At 38.8% G+C, this 17,547-nt stretch overlaps 1 protein-coding gene across 2 annotated transcripts in view; it reads left to right on the forward strand.

Moving 5' to 3' along the window:
* Positions 1-17,547, forward strand: part of CD109 (CD109 molecule) — a 143,430-nt gene that overhangs the window by 48,168 nt on the left and 77,715 nt on the right. For both annotated transcript variants that reach the window (XM_073006168.1, XM_073006169.1), the window contains one exon: positions 17,003-17,042. In XM_073006168.1, coding sequence (XP_072862269.1) covers positions 17,003-17,042 — 40 coding nt within the window. The remainder of the gene's footprint in view (positions 1-17,002; positions 17,043-17,547) is intronic.

The following is a 17,547-nucleotide window of genomic DNA, read 5'->3' on the forward strand; positions in this document are numbered from 1 at the left end:
CTCCCAAGGTGCTGGGATTACAGGCATGAGCCACTGTGCCTGGCCAAGAAAGGAGACAAATGTTTTGGGGGATTAGTTAAGTGATTTGCCCGATGTCCCACAACTTCCCAAACTAGGATTAGAACCCAGGCCTTTTGACACTAAGTCCAAGGCCCTCTCTACACTGCCACCTTGCTTTTCCATCTTATATTTTATCTCTTTCATTGCTCAGCATATGATGGTGGGATGTAATAAGTTCTCAATATATACATAGACTTTTTTTTTTTTTTTACAATGCTAGTTTAATTAATTGCAAAGAAACTCTTGATGATTATAATTTTTAAGACCTCTTAAAATTAGTAAAGTTTAGTAAGAACCCTGGCTTTTTTTGTTCTACTTATATGTATGCTCAATTGACATACATATTCTAGTGTGAATAGTTCTTTGCTACTTTGGGGATTGTACTTCTTCTCTTGAGAATATGACCAAGTTTTCTACCTCTGCCATACTTTGATTGCCTAGCTCTTCTTCATCATTTCTTTGTCTAGAGCACCAAGCCCTCCCCTCAGAGGGCAGAGGTATATTTTAGCTATAACATCTTTTCATAGAAGTGTGTTTTATAGGGCTGTTATACTTCAGGTACATTATAAGTTGAGTGTGGGAGTATATTCTGATTTGATAATTGACTTGAAAATAAACCTTAGGAAGATAATGTGTTTTGAAAGTTAGACATTCCTTGTATTTCATTTTTTTGCAATATACTTCTCTAGGTACCTTACCTTATCTTTAGGTATGTTACCTCTTGATTGGTGTTGACAGCTTTCTCAAATAATTGCAAATGATTTTTTTTTTGTTTTTTTTTTTTTGTTTTTTTTGAGAAAGAGTCTCACTCTGTTGACCAGTCTGGAGTGCAGTGTGCAGTCTCAGCTCATTGCAACCTCCACCTCCCAGGTTCAAGCGATTTTCCTGCCTCAGCCTCCTGAGTAGCTGAGATTACAGGTGTGCGCCACCATGTTCAGCTAATTTTTGTATTTTTAAAAAATTATTAGTATACTTTAAGTTCTAGGGTACATGTGCACAAAGTGCAGGTTACATATATATACATGTGCCATGCTGGTGTCCTGCACCCATTAACTCGTCATTTACATCAGGTATATCTCCTAATGCTATCCCTCCCCCCACCCCCTCCCCACAATAGGCCCCGGTATGTGATGTTCCCCTTCCTGTGTCCAAGTGATCTCATTGTTCAATTCCCACCTATGAGAGAGAACATGCGGTGTTTGGTTTTCTGTTCTTGTGATAGTTTGCTCAGAATGATGGTTTCCAGCTGCATCCGTGTCCCCGCAAAGGACACAAACTCATCCTTTTTTATGGCTGCATAGTATTCCATGGTGTATATGTGCCACATTTTCTTAATCCAGTCTGTCACTGGTGGACATTTGGGTTGATTCCAAGTCTTTGCTATTGTGAATAGTGCCACAATAAACATACGTGTGCATGTGTCTTTATAGCAGCATAATTTATAATCCTTTGGGTATATACCCAGTAATGGGATGGCTGGGTCAAATGGTATTTCTAGTTCTAGATCCTTGAGGAATCGCCACACTGTTTTCCACAATGGTTGAACTAGTTTACAGTCCCACCAACAGTGTAAAAGTGTTCCTATTTCTCCACATCCTCTTCAGCACCTGTTGTTTCCTGATTTTTTAATGATTGCCATTCTAACTGGTGTGAGATGGTATCTCATTGTGGTTTTGATTTGCATTTCTCTGATGGCGAGTGATGATGAGCATTTTTTCGTGTGTCTGTTGGCTGTATGAATGTCTTCTTTTGAGAAGTGTCTGTTCATATCCTTTGCCCACTTTTTGATGGGGTTGTTTATTTTTTTCTTGTAAATTTGTTTGAGTTCTTCGTAGGTTCTGGATATTAGCCCTTTGTCAGATGGGTAGATTGCAAAAATTTTCTCCCATTCTGTGGGTTGCCTGTTCACTCTGATGGTAGTTTCTTTTGCTGTGCAGAAATTCTTTAGTTTAATTAGATCCCATTTGTCAATTTTGGCTTTTGTTGCCATTGCTTTTGGTGTTTTAGACATGAAGTCCTTGCCCATGCCTGTGTTCTGAATGGTATTACCTAGGTGTTCTTCTAGGATTTTTATGGTTTTCGGTATAACATTTAAGTCTCTAATCCATCTTGAATTAATTTTCATATAAGGAGTAAGGAAAGGATCCAGTTTCAGCTTTCTACTTATGACTAGCCAATTTTCCCAGCACCATTTATTAAATAGGGAATCCTTTCCCTAATTCTTTTTTTTTTTTTTTTTTTTTTTTGTATTTTTAGTAGAGACGGGGTTTCACCATATTGGTCAGGTTGGGCTCAAACTCCTGACCTCAGGTGATTCACTCGCCTCGGCCTTCCAAAGTACTGGGATTACAGGCGTGAGCCACTGTACCTAGCCTGCAAATGGTTTTTCCCTCCTTTTTTTTTTTTCTGTAATAAAATACACGTAACATCAAATTTACCATCGTAACCATTTTTAAGTGTATAGTTCAGTGATATTAAGTAGATTCATATTGTTGTACATTCATTGCCACCGTCCATGTCCAGAACTCTTTTCATCTTGCAAAACCGACAATCTACACCTGTTAAACAATGACTCCCCATTCCCTCCCACCCCCCAGCCCCTGGCAGCCACTGTACTTTCTGTCTCTGTGGTGTTGGTTAGTCTTGTATCAGCAGAATCATGCAGAATCTCTTTTTGAGACTGGCTTTTTTCTCTTAGCATAATGTTATCACGGCTCATCCATGTCATAGCATGTGTCAAAATTTCCTCTCTTTTAAAGGCTGAATAATATCCCATTGTGTGAATATACCACGTTTGGTTGCAAATGTTTTTGCATCTGTGATTTAAAAATTATATTCCAGGTTACTAGACGGTGACTTTAGGTGTTCTTTAAAAGAAAGGCTAATGCTGGTGTCTGAGAATAAGGCTTCCGGGAGCCAGTAGGGATCTGGCCAGAGCAGTGCAGCCCACAGCCCAGAGTTCCAGGTCTCTGTGTGACCCAAGCACTGGTGCTCATGTTCCTCCGAGAGCCCAAAAGAAGAGCCTGAGTCACTGAGAGACTCCTGGTCATTTGATGACGGCAGCCCTGTGCTCTCTTTCCTCAGTGTCAGATGGAGGTCTTTTCTTCCTTCTAGAGTGGCTCGGGCATTTGAGTTTACCATAATGGCCACCTGAGGCTGCAGCTGGTTCTGAAACATCAGTGTGCCACAGAATCAATGGACTAGGAGCTTGTTTAAAGATGCATAGTCCAGGTCCCACCCCCAGATCACAATTTACTAATTTTGGCATGGGACCTAGGAGTTTGAATTTTAAATAAGCACTCCAGGAAATTCTACTAGTTTTTTGAACCACATTTCGAGAAGTGCTGATAAATGCCTGCAGCTAGGCATCTTTAGAATGCATCTTTTCCATTGAGAGGCAGTGTTGGGCAGTCAACAAGGTATGGAACTGGGGACAGGCCATCTGATTTATTCTTTGAATTCCCCAGCAGTGCTACTTACTCTATTTACTTTACCTTTCTAGGTAATCAGCTCAGTAGAGCTCCCCAGCACCTGAGACGCACCTAAGTCAGAATTTTTGGGACAATGTATGTCCTTACCAACAGCTTCTCTAGTGCTTCGGATGCACAGCCAGCTTGGGAACCATGAACTTGACAGTCTTGTAGTCTTTTCTGTCTGTCACTAACTACAATTTCTTAACCCTTGTCTTAATCTTAAGCCATTGTTAGGGGTAGGGAACAAGAAATAGCAAGCAGAAAACTCAACAGGGTTAAGGCTTGAAATCATTCTTCTGGAGCCCTGTATAATGAAACGGGGTATCAAATTATTATGTAACTCAGAAGCAATCTACATTGAATTATTTCTTTGCTTCTAACAGTTATATCTAGTTTCTCTTGGGTGAGTTGTTTTTTCTAGATTAGGTGAGGGTTGCCAACACCTTACTGCTTTTTATAACCTTTCAGGATATTCCTTATTTTTTCTGGCCTTGTTGCCCAGCCTCTGCCTGGGTCAGCTTGCTGCTTCTGTTAAGTTTCTTTGGAGCTGTTTTTCTTTTGCAAAATAGCACATCTTTGTTTGGACAGTTCTTGTCCCTAAAGCACTCTACCAGTAGCATCTGCTTGACCCGCCTGGCTTGTGATGACAACTTAACAGAAAGTAAGGAGCAAAACTTTGACAGGTCAGAACACAGTGGCATTCTCTCTGAAATGTGGTTGTGGCTTCCAGAATACTTTTGCTAGTCTTTGCTTATAAGAAGAATGCTTTTCTTGGGAAGGATCTCAAGCTCTTACTTCCTTGTTCAGTGAGAAAGGGAGGAAGGAGTTGGTTTTAGAATATTGATTTCTTAGAGCATCAGCTGGCAGAGCTCAGCACTTTCTCCTCCATTCTTCCAAAGGCCCCGATAAACACCCCTAGAATAGCATTTATTAATCAGTGTAGTGTTATTTTCCTTTTAAAAAAAATTGTGGTAAGATGTACATGTAAAATTTACCATTTTAACAATTTAAAAGTTAAGTAGCATCAAGGGCATTCACATTGTGGTGCAACCATCTACCACCATCCATCTCTAGAACCTATTGTTATCTTCACATACTTAAAAAAATGTCTGCCTCATTTCTTAAATTGTGAGCTCCTTGAAGACAGGAATTCTATTTAATTAATTTTCATATTTATTCTAATGTAATATCTGACCTGTTAATGGGAACTCATTCATGCTTGTAGTATGAAAGAATGAGTGAATAGAGCTTCTTCTGGATGATTGTTGTTATTATCCTTTGTGATGTTCTTTGACTTCTAGTCCCATTCTGCTATATGATCTTGCAACTTAGTAGAAATATCTTTGTATATTTTCATTTTGAGAATATATATGTTTGCTGTATTTGATGAACCTGTGAGCTAATGGAAAATGGGACTTTTGGATTAATGCCCTGGACTTTCTTGTTTTGAAAATTAAAAAAAGATCTTAGGCAATAACTGAATATTCTAGTTTGTTATACAGTCTAAAATGCACTCATAATTTTGGTGCCGTATTATTCTTGTGTCTTTATTGAGCCATTTGATCTGCTAGTGCCAGTCCTTTGGCAGTGTGCATTTTAATTTCTAGGCCTCATGTACAGATTTTCATGAGGAGAACTTTCTTTTGTTCTTTCTTTCCGGAAGCCACAGGACCCCTCCTTTCAAATGTGTCTTCTGTACCCCTCTCTGAAGGTACATGTTTTTGGCATCAGTTAGAAAACTTTGGGGTCAGACTTTAGGATGTTGTGTTCATCAATGAAATGGAGGGTCTGAATACATAGCATCATCAGCACATAGCATAGGGTCTCAGTGCTATAGAGGATCCTAGAGGTCACCTAGATCCATCTCCCGACTTTATGGAGGGAGAATCTGAGATAAGTGACATGACCTGGTTAGGCTCACACAGTGTGTTGTGGGAGGGTCAAGACTAGAAACTATTTTACTGATACTTTCAGTTCTGTAAAATTAAATTATTTATTATGTGCAACAATTGCTGTTTTATTTATTTATTTTTTCTGAGACAGAGTCTTGCTCTGTCACCCAGACTGGAGTGCAGTAGTGCCATCTCAGCTTTCTGTAACTTCTGCCTCCCGGGTTCAAGCGATTCTCCTGCCTTAGCCTCCTGAGTAGCTGGGATTACAGGCATGTGCCACCATGGGCCTGGCTAATTTTTGTACTTTTAGTAGAAACAGGGTTTCACCATGTTGGCCAGGCTGGTCTTGAACTCTTGACCTCAGGTGATCAGCCCACCCCGGTCTCCCAAAGTGCTGGGATTACAGCGTGGCCAGCAACTGCTGTTTTAATATGGCCTCCTTTTAAGGTTTAATTTAGATGTCAACAGGGCTTACTGTATGCATTGGTGGAGAAGATACCCACTTCTTTTATATGACTTGTGGATGCCACAGGGATCACCTTGTTTGCACATTGGATTGTTTCCACCGTGTCCCAGATTCTGACCACAGCAGCCATGTGTTTAGATTGAAGATTTGAGTCCAGCATGTAGGTTACTTGGTTGATCTATTTAATATCCATTAATATACTATTAAGGATTAGGCTGCTGTTACCTCACAGCCTCTATAACCTTGGTCATATGAGGCATACAAAGATGAATTTTTTTTGTTGTTTGTTTGTTTTTGAGACAGTCTCGCTCTCTTGCCCAGGCTGGAGTACAGTGGCACGATCTTGGCTCACTGAAACCTCCGCCTCCCAGGTTCAAGCAATTCACCTGCCTCAGTCTCCCGAGTAACTGAGACTACAGGCACCCACCACCATGCCTGGCTAACTTTTTGTATTTTTAGTAGAGACAAGGTTTTGCCACATTGGCCAGGCTGGTCTTGAACTTCTGACCTCAAGTGATCCATCCGCCTCTGCCTTCCAAAGGGCTAGGATTACAGGCATGAGCCACCGTGCCCAGCCAAGAAGATTAATTTTTAAAATAACTGTTTACCTTTAGGTAGATTCACAGAAAGATGCAAAGATAGCACAGAGAGGCCCTATATAATCTTTATGCGATGCACCCAGTGGTTATATCTTATGTTGTTATAGTACAATATAAAAAGCAAGAATTTGACATTAGTATGGTATGTGTGTATAGTTCTATATGATGCTTTGTTTTCAGTGGCATAGAGGGAGTTTTGGAAAATGATAACTCACTGGGCTCTGACCAGTGGTGGCAGCCCTGGGTGAGGGGGAAGATGGCACTGAAATGAGTACCAAGTCCCTGGGTGGAGTGAGGAAGGGGAGAAAGAGCAAGAAATGGAGTTATTTTCCCTCAAGGGTAACTTTCCTATTCAATACGAAGCTGTAGCTATGCTACTGCTTTTTTTCCCTTGCTTGAGATAGGTGCCCAACAAAGGTGGTCATGTTACATGTCTTTAAAAACCATAATTCCTTCAACTTTGAGTAGGAACAGAGAGGGTTAAATGGGTGGTTTTTGTTTATTGTTTGTTTTTAAAGGGATATGTTTCTAGTTAGTACTTTTTTAACATTAAGGAAGCAAGTTTGTCCCCTGTACTGCAGATGGTAACACTGTTTTAGGAGTATGAATGTGCTTGTGACACTGGATACCTGGCCACTCTCCTGCTAACTGGAGGCTTGTATGGTCTATGTCTTGGTCATTGGTTAGATCCATTATTCCCAAGTCCTATCACTATGAGTAACTGTCAGGTATAGACCAGCTTCCGTTCTTCAGGTGTTTAGTTCCGGCCTTAATAAGAACCAGGATAATATTTGTAATCCTTTCTAATGAGGGATGGGATTCAGGAAAAAAACTGTCTCCTGGGGAGGTTCTTCTTCCTCCCTCCTCACACGCAGCAGATTATCATCCTTTCCACTTCACAGAGAACACAGTCATCAGATGGGAATTTCTTTCACTTTTTCTGCCAGATTTGCATGTCTTGCCTGTGCCCATCTCATGCTTATTCTCTTCTTTTTACAGGAAAGGTCCTATTCTTCATATCTAAGACCAATATCCTGATTTCTGCCTTGGCTTCTTTCTTCCTCTACTTTCTCAGAAAACTTAGTGTCGACAATCTGTTTCTTCTCAGTCTTCAAACTGGATCTCTTTCTGTCTTCGATCTTTTTTCAAAATCTAATATGTTTAATTCCTTCTCATTGAAAAAACCAAAAATATAGAGAAATACTATACTTTAACCCTACTTCCTTTTCAGTGACTTCACACTCCCATTCTAGCCAGTCTTCTAAAAGAAATGTTGTCTAATCTCTCTGCCTCCATTTCCCCAACTCACTCCAATTTGGCTCTGAGATTTCTTTCTACTTGCTTGGTTTCTTCTTCTTGGTCACTTTTGTCATTTACTCTCTATTACATATTGACATCTTTCATTTCTCACTCTAGGGACGTTCATCCACAGACGTGGTTTCAGTTTCCGTCTATACACCAGTGAGTCTCAAATTGGCCTCTCTGAGAGGACCTACACCTCTGAGTTATAGACCTTTAAAACTATCTACCTATTCAACATCTGTACTTGGATGTTTCAAAGCACCCCAAACTCTTCATGTCCAGTATCATTCTTAACAATCTTTCCCCACCACACCTGGCTCTTCTGTAGCATTTCCTATCTTATTTAATTGCTCTATCCATTCAGTTGTGCAGGCTGGTAACCTTAGAGTTCTTGATACCTCATGCTGCCTGACCACCCACATTCAGGCCTTCACCAATTCCCGCAGCTTTTGTCCTTAAATACATTTCTTTCCTTTCATTTGTTTTTAAACCCTGAGACAGAGTCTTGCCCTGTCACCTAGGCAATCGCAGCTCACGGCAACCTCCATCTCCCGAGTTCAAGTGATCTTCCTGCTTCTGTCTGCTGAGTAGCTGGGAGGACAGACGTGTGCCACCATGCCTGGCTAATTTTTATGTTTTTTGTAGAGATAGGGTTTCACTATGTTGCCCAGGCTGGTTTCTAACTCCTTAGCTCAAGCAATCTGCCTGCCTCAACATTGAATGTATTTCAAATCCACCTACTTCTCTATTTCCACCTCTCCCTCCTGTGTCCAAGTCACTATTATATTGTTCCTAGATATTACAGTGTCTCCTAGTCTCTCTGCAGTTAGTTTTTTTCCCTTTGCAACCAGTTCTCTACACAGCAGTAAAAATAATCTAAACATTAGTTGGATCATCTTATTTCCCAACTTAAAACTCTTCAAAGACTTTCCACTGGCCTCAGAACAAAATTCAGATGTTTTCCCATGGCCTACACAGGGTCTTACCTGATCTGACTGTTTTTCCCATCTCATCTCCAGATTTCATAACTCTCTGTAAATGTTAATTCACAGTTTTTATCATAATTTGTAATATATACTCACATATGTGGTTATTTGATAAATATCCTTCTTTCCACTAGATCAGAAGGTCCGTGCAGGGTTGTATTCCTATTACACTTGACACTCAGGTGCAATGAATATCTCTTGAAGGAATGGATGAATGAATACATTTGTTGTGTTTGGGCCTCGGCCCTGGTAATTCTGATTCAGTAGCTCTGGGGTAGGAACTGGACCTCTCTATTTATTAAACCCACCACAGCTGATTCTGATGCTGAGTTTGGGTTGAACCCTCAAGAGAAATACGTTGCAACTACAGTTTAGACCACAGATGTTTAGACTGTAAACAGGAAAGGGAAGGAAAGGATGATGTAAATGTTAACCAATATTTTCTCTCATTTTGCAAACCCTATTGACTCTGTCATTCCTCTAAGTAGGTCAGTGTACATCAACTGACACTTTTACAGGATGATGTTTCCATTGTGATTTCTTGTTTATTTTTAAGCTCTCCTAATTTTATGGTAAAAATAAAAGAGGGGAAAAATAGGATATTACATGATTGCTGTTATGTAGGCAATAGGTTTAGGCATAGTCAGATTAGCAGGGATCTGAAGAAAGCTAAAATTAGGAAGCTTTTCTGTTGTATGCGAGGGTGGGGAGAAACACCAGTCAGTACAGCATCTAAAGGTGATAAGACACAGACCTGGCTTTCAAGAAGCTTACAATCAAAGAAGCTTCGTGGAACAAATGCGAAGAGCATCACATTAGGAGTCCTAAGATCTGGGTACTGTGCTCTAGTCAAGGGTACATGGCATTTCAGCTGCGGTTCTCCATTTCCTCAGCGGTAAAATAAGCGGTTTGGATCAAGGGATTTTTAAGGATCTTCACAGCTTTACAAGTCCAAGATAGGGCTGGAGGGGACTGTAAGACTTTGATGGGAAGTGGTGGGCTCTGAGCTGGCTGACAGGTCTCTGGGGCCGGGAGCAGACACTGGCTGGAGTGGAGGGCTTGTAGAGAGTAGTAGTTGAAGAGAAAGGTGGGGGAGTTTGTGGGCCGAGCTGTGGAGGTTATTGGCTAACAGGCTGAAGTTTTATATTTTGTTTTGTAGACAGCAGAGAGCTCTAAAAACTTTTGTGTGTTTTACTTTGAATTTCAATCAATGACGCAAATTTCAATATAGAATTTCTGAGGACAAAGGAAACAAAATGTGTGTGAATGAGTCTCTCAAATTATAAAAGTTATAGGATCATACCTTCATAATTTTCCTCTGATTATAAAAGTAATGCATGAATAAGGTAAAAACATCCAAACATGATACTGTAGAAAGTGTGACACCCTTATCATAAACTTCCAAACAAATAAAAATCATCAGTATGTGTTGTCTTCTTATTGCTTGAGTAGAAAGTTTCTACATAATAGTATGACATGATTAAAGTTGCATTTTAGGAAGATCACGTTGGTGGCAGCATGTGGGGTGATTAGAGGGAGAGAAACTAAAGTCCAGGAGACTACCAGGGAGTTAGTATTATTGTTTAACAATATACGAATACCTTCAATGTTAGCTTGTAATCGAATACCTTCAGTGTTAGTAAGTCCAAAGGTAATAGGGGACTGCGGTAAGAGACCAGAAAAAATTAAAAAGGAATGGATGAATTCTAGAGACACTTAAAGGCAGTATCATTAGGGTTAGTGACTGGGTTTCGATTGGGCAGAGGAGAAAGAGGAGCAAAAGTTGCCTGAGAATTTCAAGCTGGGTCTTTGGGAGAATCATCCGTGATCAGTTCTAGGGAAGTCAGGTATGGAAGCTCAGTTTGGGTGAGTGATATGAGCTAGATGTATTTGGACTGAGCCATCAGAAATCACATTTAGGAGCAAAGCAGAGAAGCCATCCAAAGCAATAGAAAAAGAACAGCCAGTTTTGGGAAGAGAAAAGCCAGCAAGTTCAAGCACAGAGCAGAGGGGAAGAGATTCAGAGAGAGTGGCTTTCCAGGTGCTGCAGAGGCCTCAAAGAGAGTGAGGCCTGAAAAAGGTGATGGGCGGTTAGACGAAAGCAACGTGGCATACCAAGCATCTTCTGGTGCCAGTGAAATGGGAGAGGCAGAATCCAGATTTCAAGGGCAATAAAGCACATAAATAGCTATACATAATATAGCTATGTAATGTAGGCTGTTGTATACAAGAGTCTACAACTTCTGTTCCTAAGAAGGAGAGAATTAATATGATTATCTGGTGGAGGCAGCAGCAATATAATTTCATTTATGTTATGGTATTCCTATTCTTACTTAACGTATTCCTGCCCAGTTATTTATGTGTAACTGTGAGGTTGAACATTTATTACTTGACAGGTGAAGTAAAAAAACACATTATTCTTGTACCATTTTGTCCTGTTCTTTGGGATGAATTCTTCCCTACTCCTTGGATAAAATGCAGGGAAAATCCCATCATTTTTATGGTTACTCTTTGGTAACAAAAGGTCCTGTCACATTTGGTTACTTTCATACACACAAACAGTCTACGTTCAGTGATTAATATGTCCAGTCTAATAAAATAAAATGCTCCCTTCTTCAGCTTGGGTCTTCTTTGGTCCGGATGCCTGCCTCCGACTCACTAGGCTGCCTTTGACTCCTCCAGATTGAATTGGGTGGAGGAAAGAGAAGTAAGGGTAACAAAATTCTCATCTGATGTATAAGGATGGGTCATGTGAACTTGCTAATGTTTGTCCTACAAAAATGGCAATTTAACGTAGTTCAATGTAATACTGTTGTCATCTGCATTAGACCTCTCTGGGAGGTCAATGGAAAAACTAACATTTTTTCTTTTTAAAACTCCTTTCTGTATTCCTGGGAGGACCCTTAAGATTGCTGGGAGGTCTTTCATCCAAAGTACCCTGGATGCTTTTGAATCTGTCTCCTCCAAATGGCAGCTCATAACTCCATCTTTAGCTCCTGGGCATCTAGATCACACACCTCCAGCTTCCCTCTTCTGAGGGCTTGCCTTATTCCTACTAAGGCTATTTTGATCAGGAGAGAAAGCAGTCCCATGCTGACTTGCTCTTTTGGCATGTCTAGTTGAGGGAAAATGTTCATGCTTTCTCTGATCCTCAACACCCAGGAGATGCAGACCACTTCTAGCATAGCACACTCTTAGCTCCACTGTCAGCACCAATATTATACCCTTTAGAGTTTTCAGGTGTGTCAAGAGCCTACTCACTGACGGCTTGAGGATGCTCCCAGAGACACATACCCGGTTGTCTGCATTGCCTATGGAAGCCCCTTTCCCTAGGGCTTGAAATGAGGACCAAGCAACTCTACCTGATGGCCCAGGGTGGAGTGTGTGCCACTCCTAGTTCATTGGAAGCTCTCTCCTGAAATTCCCATCTAGTTTTAGTTTTATCTTGACCTTTCCACCTTAGTGATGGGTTAAGAGTTACAAAACCAGTTTTTGGAAACCTCCTTTGCAAGTGCTATGTGGTAGTCCTTCACCTATGGAAGGTGGACATAGTTGATATCTATTGTCTTGGGGGACAAATGCAAAACTGAGTCTGACATAGTTCCCTTTTAACCTCCCATTATGTGCAGATCTCACAAATTCAGTGCCTTTCTTAATCTTTAAGTAAAAGGTACATCCACACACTGGAGAGTAGTGCTAAAACAAACTACTAGGGAACTGAAATGACCATAAAAGAACATAATGAACAAGCAGAAATAATCCAACCAGCACCTTTGTTTTGATTCTGGCATTGCTTTTTACTCCAGAAGCAAGAGTTGAAAGAAACTAAGCTGCATTTTAAAATGTATTTTTTAATGGTCAAGGAATATGCTATATTTCTTCAAATTTGTTAAAAATAGAAACTCAAGAGTTGGATGGCATCATGGTTAGGGAAGAAAAATTCTGTAACTGAAATAGATGGTTTTAGTAATTCCCATGTCTCAATTTGTATTCTAGTCATAGCATACTTCTTAAAAGGGTGGTAAAAATAATGTGTTTTCTCTTTCCAAATTCATTTGTCTAATTTCTGTAACATACACCCTCACAACGAATTACTAACTCAGGGACAAGAGGTAGAGAAATTACAGAGGTTGCTAAGAATACCTGCTGACTCTTATTTTCTACTTCTGCTTTAGAAGTTGTTTAGAAAATCTAATCAAGACAGGCTTACATCCAATAGAAACAGAGAGTGAATACATGTGCTTCGGAGCAGGTTTTTAGGAGAGAGCTTTCCCCATGGAACTGTGACCATGTTGGGGAAAGAAGAGCTCAGAAGACATGAGTTATGCTTCTCTTGCCTGGGGAGGTATTTGCTTAAAAAACACGCTGCCCAAGTATTTAAGCCTTCAGGTTAGCCTTTTTCCAGTTGTTGGCAGAGTGAATGAGCATAAACTATATCTGATGAACTACAATTAGCACAAATAGTCATTTTGAAGCAGATAAAATTATTTCAAAACTGAAGGAAAATTGTTTAGTAAGAGAAACTTGTACTTCCTACAAAAGGACTGGATTTTTTGCTCCACGTTTTTAGTAAAGTTTAGTAAAATTTTGTTTAGTTAGCTAGAATGAACAGAACAGTTTGGGAATACATTTTATTCATTTTTTTAAACTAAAGGTTAGCAAACCCTGGCAGAAAAACCAAATGTAGCCTGATACCTGTTTTTTGTAAATAAAGATTTATTGGAACATAGTCGTGCTTGTTTGTTTACAAATTGTCTCTGGCTAACAATCTCTGTTGCATTGCAACAGCATTGTTAAGTAGTTGGGACAGAGACCATATGGCCTGCAAAGCCTAAAATATTTACTATCCTGCTCTTTACAGGAAAAGTTTGCACATCCCTGTTCTAGATTAATGAGAGTACTCAGTATCGGTGTTTTTGTGGTTATATATGGCATAAATGGCTGTTAATTCTCTGAATTATTATTAATTTTAAATATTTCAGTATCTTTTGTACTTGATTATATATTTCATTAAAACAACTGAATCAATTCTGAAAATTGGTGTGGCCTGTTTGCCTAAAGGACAATACACTGGACATTACAAAACTCATTTCTGCTTTTCAAATCCCTTGGTCAGTAAAATAATTTATTTGTTGATTTGCATTTTACTACTTATAAGCACCTTGGGAAGACATTGTGTAGTAGAAAGCATGCTGTCAGCACTCACTTACAAAATGTTTTCTAGATTTATTGGAACAATTTAAAATGTCAGTGAAAAGAAAAACTTTTCTTCCTTTGTGTTCTTCGGTTTTCTATGATGGCTGGATGCTTCCACTCCTTGGGGCATTCACGTTCCTTCCACGTAAAGGGCAGAGAGTTAAGGTTACTCTGTGGATCATTTGCCTCTTCAGGGTTGTTTGATCCTTCTCAAGAGAAGATTATTTTAATGTGTTGCAGGAGATGCTGCCTAATAACTGAGGCTGATTTATTGAGTACTGTACGAACCAGACTGGGGACAAGAATTGACTCGTTTATTAATTTATACTTATGTTTATTTAACAAACATTGAAGGCATGCTTTACCAGGTTCTGTGCTCTCAAGGATTTCATAGTCTCTTACAGGAGATGGACACGAAGCAAGCGATTATCATATATTGTGTTAGGCAAGATGATTGAGTTATAGACAGGATATTATAGGAGAGAAGGGGCATCTAACCCACCATGGGGAGAGGGCAATCAAGAAAAGCTATTTGAAAGAGGCTAAATCCAGATCAAGAAATCCAGGACATTCTGTCAGAAATTGAGGTGGAGATGTCTAGCAGGTGGATTTGAGTCTCAATCTGGGATAGAGATAAGGATTTAGGTGTCTTTATGCTAGAAATGGCAGTTAAAACCCTGAAGAGTGGGAAGAGGGCTCAGCATGGGAAAGGCTAACATTTAAGGATCAGAAACAGGTGCATAAAGGAAACAAGGAAGGGGTCAGAGAGATATTTAGGAGTAACAAGAGAACAAAAGACAACAGTGTTTAGAGACTGAGTGAGGGGATGGAGACGGTCAATGGAAAGATGGAAAATCCAGGATTGATCAGGGACTGGCAGTGTAGGAGGAGGAGGGGAGATGAAATTCATTTCAAATATAATCTAATGTAAACTACTTGTGTGTTAAACAAAGGATGACCTAAAACTTAGTTTCAGGCTGTTGTTTTAAGTAGGCTCAAATAAGTAAGTTGATTTCCTATATTTGTAAAAGCCAATAATTTTTATTTAATCAAACACACATTTATTGAGCACTTATTTTGTACTAGGTTGACACCCCAAGGGACAAACTATGAGGGATACAAAAATGATCAAAAAGTGAAGTAGCAATATTTAAGCTAAGCCCTGGAAAATGGGGAGGGATGGAAGTACATGTAAGTCAAGAATAGGCAAGAGTTAGAGCAAAAACACAGTGCATGAAACCCCAGGACCGTGTCAGTCTTGAATTATCGTTCTTGACTATGTCTGTCTCCACCACTAGACCCTCTAATGCTGAGGACTGTGGTTTATAGAGCCTCAGATGGTGTTTTGCATGTCGTATTTACTCAGTTAATGTTTGCCATACGAATGAAACTTGAGAAACAGAAACATCATAATTGTTACTTATTCCATAGTCTTGCCTGTGCTGGCCTCAGTAATAAAGCAAAAACTAACTTAAAGACTAGCATTCCTATGTTCATCAGTAAAACAGATAATAGGTAAATTACCTTCTTGATTTGACTTTTGAGAATGACGTGTTAGAACTTATAAATGAATCAAATACATGTAATTTATAATGTTACTATATGATATGAAAACAATTTGAGATAGAAGCCACAAATATGAAATTCCTTAAGACTTTGATCAAAACAACACAATTTCTTGAGATTTCCTTTTTTTTAAAAAAATTTTTATTTTTCAACAACAGCTAACCAAAGATGGGATCTTCTTTACATGACAATGTTGAAATCAATTTATACACAATTTATTTGTTAGCATGTTAATGATTATATTTGTTTTATATTTTGAAGTGAACTATGGCCTTCTTTTAGGACTAAAAAATAACTTCTTGGTGTACAGATGCTTTAGATTAACCAAGGGTACTTGTTAACAAAAGCTATTATTTTATAGCTACATCTCAATGTTTGAGTTGATAAATTTGGGAATTAAATTTACAATACAAATTTCGTTAGTGAAATTACATAGCCAGTTTGGAGAGGTTCTATTTATTATGCTACCTTGATTAGAATGAACGATTTAGAAATATGAAGAGTTGACTGGGCATGGTGGCTCACGCCTGTAATCCTAGCACTTTGGGAGGCCGAGGTGGGCAGATTGCTTGAGCTCAGGAGTTTGAGACCAGCCTGGGCAACATGGCAAAATCTCATCTCTACTAAAGAAAACAACAACAACAACAACAAAACATTAGCAGGGCTTGGTGACTCGCCTCTGTAGTCCCAGCTAGTTGGTGGGCTGAGGCAGGAGAATCGCTTGAGTCCAGGAGGTTGAGGCTGCAGTGAGCCATGTTTGTGCCACTGCACTCCAGCCTGGGTGACAAAGTGAGACTCAAAAAACAAAAACAGAAGAAGAAATATGAAGAGTTAGATAAATGATATGGTAATAGCCCACATGTTTTCTTGTTGATTGTGGAAAAGGAAATAATTAGCAGTATCTATTATAACAGCATAGGATGTATTGAGTTAAGGATTATAGTAGAAAATAATTCAAGGAATTGGAAAGGTGAAGCATGTCGTTCCATGAAGATTTTCCATCCTTAATTATTTATAAGTATTTGAGCTATGTGTAACTTCACTTTCTCCATTAATTTTTGATAATGATATCCAAAACAAATCTGAAGTTATTTGTTAGTTTGACCTGTGTTATCCTTACTTCATAAATTCCTGAATTATCTAGTTTAATCTAGTTCTTATTTCACAAATGATGGAAGTCAGATTAAGCAGTTTGTTTAAATGACCTGCAATGAATTATAAAGATAGGTCACCTTTTTATGCTAACGGGTTGGCAAGAAAAATTCCTGAAATTTTATGGGCTTCATGCTGCAATTGTCTACAAATACACTTCCATAAATGAAAATAAACAGGTTTGTTCACTGTATCATTATAAATGTAATTTAAAAATTAATTTTCTAAATTGTTTTATGCAAGTAAGCAAGCAAGCAAAATAAATAAAAACTCTTATATTTTCTTGTCTTTTTTTTCCCCTGCCCAATAGGACCAGACATATTATCAATCATTTCAGGTTTCAGAATATGGTAAGAGTTCCTCAACCTACTTTGGAAGAAAAAAACGTTTGTTACTTTCAGCAGAGATTAGAGAAATTTTTAAGAGATGTGTTATTTGAAGTAAAAATATCAATGGAGTTAAAATTCTGGTGTTTTTTTTACAGGCCTAAACATATTTTTTTTCCTTTGTAAAATTTCTAAAATCTCATTATACAGAAAAAAGTAGAAAAAAATCACTTATAGTTGTATTATGCTAGTCTGTTTCTTATCCACAACATGATTTTTCTATTTTTCTACTTTGTCATGATCATAAAATATTTAAAATGTTGCACTTAAAAATACTTAACAAATTCTCTTCCATATTTTTCATTTGGCATTGGTAAAGATGGTCTGTTTCTCAGGTAAATCCTTTTTTTGCAGGTGCCATACTTACAATATCAATTAGAAACGCATAGATAAAAACAGTGGGACCCATCTATTTTGTTGGTGAATGGAGAGGAATGAGAGATGAGAGTGAAAGCATAGGATCTTAGTA

This window comes from Chlorocebus sabaeus, chromosome 17 (genome assembly GCF_047675955.1).
Source record: "Chlorocebus sabaeus isolate Y175 chromosome 17, mChlSab1.0.hap1, whole genome shotgun sequence".
NCBI classification, from domain to species: Eukaryota; Metazoa; Chordata; class Mammalia; order Primates; family Cercopithecidae; genus Chlorocebus; species Chlorocebus sabaeus.